At 50.7% G+C, this 11,224-nt stretch overlaps 1 protein-coding gene across 2 annotated transcripts in view; it reads left to right on the top strand.

Moving 5' to 3' along the window:
- Positions 1–523: 523 nt before the first annotated feature.
- The window catches only part of LOC144730120 (calcium-dependent secretion activator 1-like), a 117,056-nt gene continuing 106,355 nt past the window's right edge, over positions 524–11,224 (top strand). The window contains exon 1 of one of the 2 annotated variants that reach the window (XM_078610691.1): positions 524–785. In XM_078610691.1, the coding sequence (XP_078466817.1) occupies positions 765–785 (21 nt within the window). In that variant the 5' untranslated portion in view covers positions 524–764. The remainder of the gene's footprint in view (positions 786–11,224) is intronic. The other variant, XM_078610690.1, reaches the window with a different exon arrangement.

Below are 11,224 nucleotides of genomic sequence, written 5' to 3'. Positions count from 1 at the left end.
ACTTGCGGACGGACGCACTCTCGCATCCCCGCGCGCTCCGCTCCGCGTTCGCTGACGGAGACGAGTAGCGCTTGGAAAGAGAGGATCGGAGGAAGGGAGGAAGGGGCGGGCAGAGAGAGCCAAAGAGCCATCGGGTCGGGCGGAGAGAGGAGAGGAGGCGAGCCATGCTAGACCCATCTTCGAGCGAGGAGGAAGGGGATGATGTGTGCGAGGAGGAGCATCCCAGAGGCGGCATGCGCGGCGACTCCCGCATAGCCGAGAGCACCGGGGCCGCTCTCATGCCGCCGGGCGCCTCTCCCGGCTCCGCCATGTCACCGGGGCTCTCCAAGGCAACCGCGGCGTCGGCGGCTTCAACAGCAGCGGCGGCGGCGGCGGCGTTGGCGTCGTCTTCGGCAGGAGGAGGAGGTGGTGGAGGTGCTGGTGGAGGTGGTGCTGGTGGTGGTGGGGGCGCTGCGGCGGTCGTTGCGGGTGGCCCGGCCGGCGCGGTGAGAGCGCAGGTGGGACTGGGGTCCGCCTCGGGGTCCGCGTCCTCGGGATCGGTGGCCGGGGCGGGGGCCCTGAGCGCCAGCGTTAGCGCGGCGAGCGTCGGGGTGGGGGTCCCGGCCGCCGGGAGGCCCGGCAGTCCGAGCCCCTCGCTGGGAGGCGAGCGCGACGAGTTGGAACGGCTGCGCCGTGAGGACGACGAGCGCAAGCGGCGGCTGCAGATCTACGTGTTCGTGCTGCGCTGCGTGGCGTACCCCTTCAACGCGAGGCAGCCCACGGACATGGCGAGGAGGCAGGCCAAGGTGAGCGTCTCGTCGCCGTGCGGTCCGTGCGGTTGTGTGCGGGGAGCGGTGGTGCAGCGGTTAGCGTCCTGCGCCGCTTAAGCCGACGGCGACCCGGGTTCGATTCGCTGCTCGCGGCCGACACGGCGACAATTATCTGAACCGCTCCTGGGACTCCCCTAGGTCGACTGGGTCTCAAATGAGTACCTGGTGCGGTGTGTAGTAAACATCGACACTGGGGAGACAAAGGCGGCCCGGCGTGGTGCTGGCCATCCACCGCTTCGTGTGCCGTGCTAGCTTTAATAGGTGCTCGCTAACAGCACTTTCCCCAGCACTCCGTTGAAGCTATACGGAGGATCTTTTTCTTTGTTTTGTCTGTGTGGTTGTGTATGGGGGGGCGGTGGTGCAGTGGTTCGCGTCCTGCCCTCCCAAACCTGGCGGCGACCCGAGGGAAATTCCCGCTCACAACAAATGGTAGTGGGGAATAGCTTGAAGAGGTTCCAGTCCTCCCCAAGGTTCGCTCGTCCAAAGTTGAATGCCTCGTGCGGTGTGTGCATACACCAGAGCCGGCGAGACAAAGGCGGTCGGGCGTGGTGCTGGTCACCTACCCCCCTCGTGTACTGTGATTGCCTTCATAGGTGTTCCCTAACAGCACTTGTCCCAACAATCTACAACGCCTACACGGATATTTGTCCTACATTTTTTACGTCTGCTTGCGTGTGTGTGTTCAGCTGTACGTGTATGTATATCTCTATCATTTTGTATCTGTGTGCAAGTGTTGGTGTGTGTCTGTGTCCGTGTATCTGGATACAGTATTTCTGTTTGCAGTCTTGTGTAAAATGTGCAGTCTATGTCTGTGTGTGTGCACATCTGTGCGTGTATCTCTGTATCAAAGTTTGCAGTGTGCCTGCGTATCTCTGTCGGTATACGTGTATGTATTTCCTGTGTGGCCATGAGTGTGTTTGAGTGTTTGTGTGTGTACGTCTGTGTCTTGTATTTGTGTGTGTATTCGCCAGTGTATCTGTGTATCTGCATCTGTGTGTGTGTAGTCTGCTGTGTCAGTACGTGTGTGTGCACGTGTGTGTGCACGTGTGTGTGCACGTGTGTGTGCACGTGTGTGTGCACGTGTGTGTGCACGTGTGTGTGCACGTGTGTGTGCACGTGTGTGTGCACGTGTGTGTGCACGTGTGTGTGCACGTGTGTGTGCACGTGTGTGTGCACGTGTGTGTGCACGTGTAACCTCTTTGGGGAGCGGCGACCCGAGTTCGATTCCCGCTCACGGCCCAACACCTAGATTGACTCGGCCTCAAATGAGTACCTGGCACGGTGTGTAAACGTCGCTACTGGGGAGACAAAGGCGGTCGGGCGTGCTGCTGGCCACACCACCCTCTCGTGTACCGTGCCTGCCTTCATAGGTGCTCGTTAACAGCGCTTGCCCCAAAAGTCTGTGAAGGCTACGCGGGGCATCTTTGTCTGTATTGTGTCACCTCTACGCGCCTCTGTAGGTTACGCCAAATGCGCTTTGGCGCAGAAGCGGGTGGTCAGTCGCACCTTGCGCAGCTCATTGCAATGCGTCCAAGGTGAGCGTAGGGCTGCGAACGAACTCGGACATTCATTCGTTCGTTGTGAATGAGTCGCGACACTCGGTGAGAAGTGTCGTGCAATAATTGCGAGGACCACGGGGCTGTGACGTCAACGCCGCGTGGACAATTGATTTCAAATCGCGTCTCGGAAGAGGTCCAGCGATGTTTCGAATCGTGGATTATTACCGATCGTTGTAGGATCGCTGTGCACGCGCGCGCGTGTGTGCACACTTCGCGTGTGGAAGACGGACTTTTTCTTTTATTTATGAAAAACAATTTCTCATGTAGCGTTGATGGGCAAATATCACGATAAAAAATACAAGCAAACGAAAGACATGTCAACAAAACTAAACTATATTTTTATTTCAGTCGCAGGGCTCACGAAAACCGACATTTCGTCGGGTGGTGGAGGGAGTTGCTACACATTAGTGTTTGTTTTGCACGTGCCTTTGTCACTTGAGCTCGTTCGCAATCGCTGCTACCCAGAGGTGGGACAAAGTCATTGTTATGCAAGTCCAAGTCGAGTCGCAAGTCATCAAATTCATGACTCGAGTCTGACTCGAGTCCAAGTCACATGACTCGAGTCCACATCTCATAGGTGGGACAAAGTCATTGTTATGCAAGTCCAAGTCGAGTCGCAAGTCATCAAATTCATGACTCGAGTCTGACTCGAGTCCAAGTCACATGACTCGAGTCTACACCTCTGCTGCTACCAAATGACGGCTCAATGTGACCGGATCTTGGAAAGCGAAGCGGGCTTTCAGCCTGGATATTGTGGCTTACGAGGTGTTGTACGCGCCGTGCTGCGAGGTGTGGCCAGCAGATGGCAGTGTGTAGAGTGGCACCCCCTCGTATACAGCGCGGGGCTGGGGTTATTTATTTTCTTGTCGACGTTTCAGTTTCCTCCCAAACACGATGCCAAACTCTAATTACAAAAGGAATTGGCCAAACATCCTCATGCAGCACTCTTCTCAAACAGTCTTGACACTCGGCGTGTGTTTGTGTGCACCCATGTCATTTTAACGTCTTTCGCACCGTACTTAGCCAACCGTGCCAATCGGCGGTAGCGGAGGAAGGACAACAACAGCACCGAACGACAAAATACAGTTCTGCGTGCTTGCGGGACAAGGAGCGTGAGCATCCATGCTGCATTAACACAGCCGCTCAATTCGAGCGAACCTCAAAGCGCCGCATCACGGCACTCAGGCGGGGTTGCAGAGGCTGCTGTGAGTGGCGTGTCTGTGATTATCTTCTCTTCCCGCAAAGCTGGCCCGTTGGCGATAATTAATTGTCAAAAGGGCCGTTGATATCGTTGACTTTTGTAATACGGCCCCGTGTACAGTGACGGCGAAGCAACGGGGGAACACGGTAACACGTGTCGAGGATGTCCGAGGCATCCTCACGCACTCGCACCACACGGACACACAATCTTCGCACTCGACATCGCACACACCAATCACACGCACGGGAATACCACTCGACGGGGGTCAAGGGTTAAAGAGCACTGACGTCACACGCGCACGAGAGATGTGGATTCGGAAGGGGGGCGGAGATAGAAGGCATTGGGAGTTGGGGCGGAGATGGAGGGTCTAAAGGGCGCGGTGAAACGCGTGTTCGAGGTTGGTTTGAGGGACGAGTGTGGATAAAGGAAGTGCTTAAGCAGTCTCCAACTCCTCTTCACACGTGCATCTCATCTCCCTCGGCCTGACGCCACCGCTCGCAATGGGCCCTTGGATCATTAACGCTTCTTACCGCAGTCTACACCCCCCCCCTACAACTCCACCCTCGACGATATCCCCAAGAGATGCGCGCAGGTTTCGGAGAGTGCTGCTTTTGTTTTGCGAGGAAGGGCGAGACATTTAATGGGCAAACGCACACTCGCACACTGGGGCCCATTCAATGTGGGGGGTGTGAAACGACCCATCGATTAATCGATACGGATTGAATTGGTAGCCGCACAATTTGCGTCCTAAAATCGCGCGTGTTCAAGAATCGATGTCTTTTCCGATCCGTAATTTGTTGTGTTTGATGGGGCTACGTTATGGTTGAACAGATGCTAGTGCAACATAATCCACAATTTGATTATGCATCCATGCTGCACCCGCCGTTACCAACACGCACTGATCAGCATGGTGAAGTATGGTTAAATACCTGCCCCCCCTCCCTCCTCCATCACCCACACACGGCATTGGGAGACACATCATCCAGCAGCGGATTGTCTAAACGGGTTGTGCGCGTTACAAAATGTGCGTGCAATGTCACAATGAGTAAACATCACCGCTGCAGCCACCAGAGGCGCTACCATTCACCGCTATGTCATTCAAATGAATGCAATGGAATCTCACCCCCCCCCCCCCCGCGTGGTATATAATGGGACGCGATCGAATCGTCGGAGTAGCCGGAGGTCGTTCCCACACCCACGAGTTCGCTCGCTGTCCGGGGAAATCAGCACCATGGACAGCGCCGCCCCACAATGCTGTGGCAATGGGACGAGCGGCAGGCAGGCTGGGTAGGGTTTGTCACAGCGCATGGCTTTGCAATTGGTTCGTACGGTCAAAACACGTGCAATGAGACGTGCCTCTAAGAACCGGTTTACTTTTTAAGTAAACGATAGGGGGGGGGGGGGGCACACTCGGGGGCAAATCGAACAAACGAGGACATTGAAACGTGTCGGACAGTACAAACGAGACGGACAGCGCACACTAGACGCAACATTTGAAACTCCGAATGAGAACGCAAATAACGGTCGAGGCAATTGGAAGGAGACGAAGAAAGAATGGGATTATTGAATCGAATCACGATGATTTATCGAATTGCTGAGGGACGGGGGGGGGGGTCTTGCTTGACACGCCTGCTTTCAGTACCACGGACAACGCCAATGAGACGTTAAAGGGGTTTTCGTCCGCTCGCGGTTCAGTGATTGATCACGATTCAGTGATTGATCACGATTCAATTATCGAATCTATTGGCCTATTTGTACTTTCTCGCCTGTACTGTGCTTTATGCACTCCGCATGTGTCTGACTTATCTTACTTGTTTCGTACGGCTGATGTTCATGTAGAGCAATGACTATAATTTACCATTGATCTGGTCTCTATACCTGTCGGTTGATGTTGAAGTTGGTCGTGAAAAGTCTTAAGCCGCTGATGAGCTGCAGCTTTACCGGTCAGAATTCGATCAATACGTAGGCGCGTGTAAATAATAAAGACATCTGTATCAACGTAACAATCTTGTCGGGTGGGGGAGAGTTAATGGCAATAATTAATATTATTTTAAATACATTTTCTGAATTATTCCTGAATTTTGTAATACATTTTAACAATGACTATTTTTGCCGTAAAATGACGGTGTGGCCTAACCCAAAATTATATATGGATCAATGTTGTCTCAATCTGTGTCCTGTGTACTCTGTCCCGTTTATACCGTCTGTTTAGTCTGTGCTATACGACACGGTTGTAGTGTCTGTACTTTGTGTACTTTCTGCCTCGCTAGTTCTAACACCCACGTAATTAATATCGGCCCTTGCTACTCTATAATAAAGCCTATTGCCCGAGGCGATCGCCCTGCTGTATATGCTTCTGTAGTCTGTCAGTGATATTGACGAAATTGGGGAGTGTTTTTATTTATTATTTCAGCGATATGTGTTGTTTTGTCATAAAACTTTCTGTGTTTATATCGATGTGCCCATTGGCGTATCCACAATTGTGCTACTTTTCAAAGTCAAACTTTGTATTGTTGCCACAAATTACGCGTGCCCAAATTGCCGTGTGATGCAATAATATTTGAGATTGGACTTGCATTCGCATGCCACGCATCCCGATCGTACACACACACCTACCACGCGAATACGTAAACATCTTATGGACGAAGTGTAATATTTTTTTGTGTTGTGTGGCATGACAATCTCGAATCGTGACACAGACTGCATCTTATTAATATGACTACTACCACCACATCCAACCAGTATATGATTGGATTTTCAAGACAATGTTATTGAAGCATGCATTGTGTGTTATGTCGTGTGTGTGTAAGTATAAGGGGAGCGATAGTGTAGTGGTTAGGGCGCTGCGCTGCGCTGCGAACCCGAGTTACATTTGTGCTCACGGTCAATAACGATGGCAAATATTTGAACAGGTCCTGGGCCTCTCCTTAGTCGACTCAGCCTTAAATGTGTACCTGGTATTGTGTTTAAACATGTGCTTTGGGGAGACAAAACCGGTCGGGTGTGGTGTTGGCCATCCACCCACCCCATCGTGATGATCAGAACAATTACACACACTTGCACTTCTAATGTATACAAAATATAAAGGTCAACGATCCCCCGTAATGACCTTTAACAGACTGTTGGGGCAAGTCTCCTTGGCGAGCACCTATGACGGCCGGCACCGCAAACGTGGGGGTGGGTGGTGGCCAACTGCGTGCGGCGGCCTTTGTCTCCCAGGTGGCGATGTTTACTACACACCGCACCAGCTACACGTACTCATTTACAACCCAGTCGACCTTTAGGAAGATCCAGGACGGGTCCAAATATTCACCGCGGTTATTGGTCGTTATTGGGCATTGAACATGGGACGCCGCGTTTGTAGTGCAGTGCGCTAACCGCAATTTCACACACGTACACATGCATACATAATACATGTCCACACACGCATACAAAAACACAAATGTGCACGGTCACATACATGAAAACGCATCGCACGCACAAGCATGTTCACGTACGCGAGTACACAATTTGTCGACATCATCGATGTCAAGGGCGATGTTACCGCGACGGTTGTGCCAGGCTCGGTGCACTTTGAGGCCATCAAGTGAAGTGTGGAATACTCGCTGCCGCCAGGAGGTCACAGGGACAGCCAGAGGTGATCATAAGTTACCTGGACCGAGATGATGCACTCTTCAATCTGGACACCTGCTCGATGTGGGGAGGCTTAGTGATAATAATCCCTCGATGAACGACACGTCATCGAAGGAGGCCTTTATTCAGCAGTGGATAGAGCTAGGGAGGTTGGGGGATGGGTGGGGTTGAAGTGGGGCTGCGGGGAAGAGCAGGGCTACGTGATTACTGTGCAATGTGCACACACAATGGGCCACCAAGGAGCGGGCATTGAGCTGCGATGCTGCGGCGCTCGTGAGATAAGCGGAGTGACGCACGGAGAGAGCGAGCGGCCGGGAAAAGACGAACCGAAAAAAGCAACCAATCAGAAAACGAGGTCTCTGGAGATGTGCGCCCCAGGCGCAGCAATCACGTGTGCGGGCGCGAGAGAGAGAGGGGGGAGGGAAGAGCGAAGGGACAGGGATAGATCGAGGAGCGTGCGTGTGTTTTAAGGGGTGCGGTAGTGTAGTGGCTTAGTATCGCCACAGCGCTACAAACCGGCTGACCCCGGTTCGATTGCCGCTCATGGCCCAACATCGGCGATGAAAATCTGAGCCTTTGGGGGCCATCCTCGCTTAGCTCAGCTTTAAATGAATACCTGGCGGGGTGTGTAAAGCATCAGCACTGGGGAGACAAAGACGGCCGGGCGTGGTGCTGGCCACGCCACAGGATTGGTGTTCCGTGTCGACCTTAATAGCTGCTCGCTTCCAGCACTTGCCGCCAATAATCCATGTCGGCTACACGGGGGACTTTTGACTTTGCTGAAGGATGCAATGTTCCGATTCTGCCCGTTCGTGCTGTTGACTCTTGGCACGGGAGTTTGGCTTCAGAGCTCGCACCCGTCGGAGCGAGCCAAAAAGCGTGTGCCCACGATAATTACTGGGGGTGTAATGGTGCATCAATTTCATAGATTAATTTCGATTCTCTCAAAGCCCGGTGATGCCAATACGTTAATTTACAGCACCTTCGTCAATCGTCTGGTGGATGAGGGCCACCCAACCACGCCATAGCGGTCACGGTCGGGGGGGGGGGCGCAAAGGGATTGCTTGCTCACAGGCGACGGTGGCTATACAAGTGGCCTGTAATCCAGCAGTGGAGGCCGCAAGGGTTGATTGACCAGACAGATGTCAACTCCCATCCCGTGGGTGGTGAGAGTGTGCCATATCCTGGCTCTCCAGCAGAAGGCGGTACAGCAAGTTAACTAATCGCCATCCGTTTCCATCTTCATCGGGATATAGCGTTGTTGCCTCATCGGGCAAGGCGTGCGTATTCTCCAGCGGCTCTGATTTCCTCCTCCCACATGGTATAATAAACACAACTCATCATTAATTGGCTGAACACATCTTGAAATAAAGACTCTCCTGAAAAAAAGTCCCATGACTGGATGTGGCTTCTCTGGATAAAATAATGAAATAAAACAGAAAATAAAGAAAGTAAGAACATACTTCACCACGCTGAGCAATGCGGGCTGGTGAAGGTGGTCCCTGTTAAACTCTCGCCGCTTTTGTTAGCTCTGGTTAGGAGTCGAACTCAAATTTACTTGGTTTATAGGGGGCGGCGTTGTCGCTACTGAGCCACCGCTGCACCCCAAGCTCTACGATATGCTCAATAAATCACGTGTGTCATAGTTGACGGTGTTTTCGATTTTTATGTATTTTTTTAGGTCATGGAATAATGGGATAATGATGCCAGTTATTTACACATCAAAGCTTCCCTTGAGTCTCAGATGGGTCCTGAATTGGGATGTTTTGGCTAATTATGTGTGTTTGACACGTGGGAGGAAACCGGAATACTCGGAGAAATTTTTTTTTCACTACGCACGCGAGAGAATGGCACACCGAGCTCTGCTCAGATGCCTTCAATCCACGGGGTCGTCTGTAAATCCAGCGAGTGGACCAAACCGAATTATGGAATGTGTCCGCGTGCTGGACTGCCATCTGGCGCCTCGCAGCCCTCTCTTGTGACCACAGCACTTGCTAGAGGCCGCTATATTCGCCGCATTGTAAAAAAAAACCGGATTCTTGAACTGAATCACGACCCTGAAGTGCGACGGTGAATTGGATCACCTTGTGGAGGTGAATCATTCCACTCCTAACAATAACTTTGGCATCGGGGGAGTTGCAGAGCTGGCACCGCCGAGATCCTGGGATCGAATCCAGACGGGCCACCCTCTGATTAAATTGGGTTCTCAAGTGTCGTGAGGTTGATGGGCTCAGCCCAGTCACCGATGACTGCCACAAAAAAACCCATCAAGTATAGTAGTATCTGCACTTCGTTTGGCTAAACTCCAGCTCTCAGAATTGAACATATCAGTTCGATTCTCATGCGACGAACGTTCGTTCTCTGTGGCAGAGTGGGTGGCAAAGTGCTGCCCCCCCCACCACTCCCCCCCCCCCTTGTGGTCCCAGAGGTCACTTGAAGGGAGCTGAGAAGTAGTTCTGGTTTGTCCGCTTCCGTACTCGCGTTTCGTAACACAGAGCGTTGAGCTGCTTTGTGAAATAAAGGAAATAGATTTTTCATTTCATAACAGAATCCGAATATTTATTTATTACTGGAGGAATCCGATGAGCTATAAAGCTCTTTATCACAGATATCCAGTAGGGGCGGGTCACATATAACCCTGATAATGGGGGGGGGGGAATAACAAAGCAATGTATATAAATAATCACAGGAAAGACAATTATTCTTGTAAATTCTGTGCATAACTTTGCAGTGTTGGCCTTAATAGGTGCTCGCTAATAGAACCTACCTCAAAACGCATAAAGTGTGATCTCCATCTATGGGATATTTTTACCAGTATCCAAAATGATGAAAAACACGAAGAGGGTTTTACCCTTTCTGGCTCGTCGAATCCGCCTGAGCACAAATGCATGAAGGGCACGCGGTTGGATTCCACGCCCCCCAAATAAGATGTTCTGAGAATCGTCCTCCTTGTTTGTGTTCAATCCATTTAATGTGTTTTTTGTGGGTAGCAGCTGTTCGGTCCATTCTGGACAGGGTTGTGGGTGGTGGGGGTGAGATGGCTTAAGTTCTTGTGTATGGATTTAAGTGTGCGCGTACACATCCCATTACTATTGATTTATGGAGAGACGTCAGTAATTCTGCTTACAACTCGAGAAAACAAAAGTAGAACGGGTGGGGGGGGTTGGCAATGGACCAGGGTCCTACGACGTCAACAACAGAAATCCCTTCTCCAAAACGGAACAGGCGCAGATGTTTTTTGTGGAGCAAGGCCTGATATGCTACAAAGTAGGGCCATTGCCCGAAACGTTGCCTCCTATATATAGATGTTTTTCCTTTTAAGTTGCGCAGTGTTGTTGAATAACACTGGTCAACAAAAAAAAACATTTTTTTTCTGGCCTGGACTTTTGCAGCTGTTTTAGACTAATTTCAGGGTGCTGATTCAAAATTTGATCTCAGATTTGCTCTATCACATCTCATTTTTATGCTATCGGCATACACCATTTTCATTGATTTTACCCGAAATTAACTCTGTCACTTATGATTGCAAGTTGTTGCGAGTCAGTGACTGCTTTAGTGTTAAAATATGGTGCTGTATTTTTAGGATAGTGTGTTTATAATATAATTTTATGTAGATATCCACATTTATTTAATATTTTTCTTCTGCAGTTTTTATTGAAAATGCAATATTTGATATCTCAAAAACCTGATGTGATAGACAAAAAATGATGCCAGATTTGGAATCAGCACCCCAAAATTGCCTTAAAACCGTTGGAATACCTTATGCCAGAAAAAGTGTGTTGACCAGTGTAATCTGTTGGGTTGAATGCTGATGGTGTTGCTTGTGAATGCTAATCGGAGATGCCTAATGGTGATGGATGAGTTACAATAATTTGAAAATAATCATCATCATACTGATATTAATTGAAATCGTTTTTAATTATCACCATCATCATAGTAGTATTCTTCAATCGAAATGTTTGCTTCTGTCGTCGTCAGCAGCAGCAGCATTCTCCCGGTCTACAGAAATATGTCTATCGTTC

The sequence above is a fragment of the Lampetra planeri genome, chromosome 34 (genome assembly GCF_965212315.1).
Source record: "Lampetra planeri chromosome 34, kcLamPlan1.2.h2, whole genome shotgun sequence".
NCBI lineage: Eukaryota > Metazoa > Chordata > Hyperoartia > Petromyzontiformes > Petromyzontidae > Lampetra > Lampetra planeri.
This window is presented reverse-complemented; position numbering and strand designations above follow the sequence as displayed.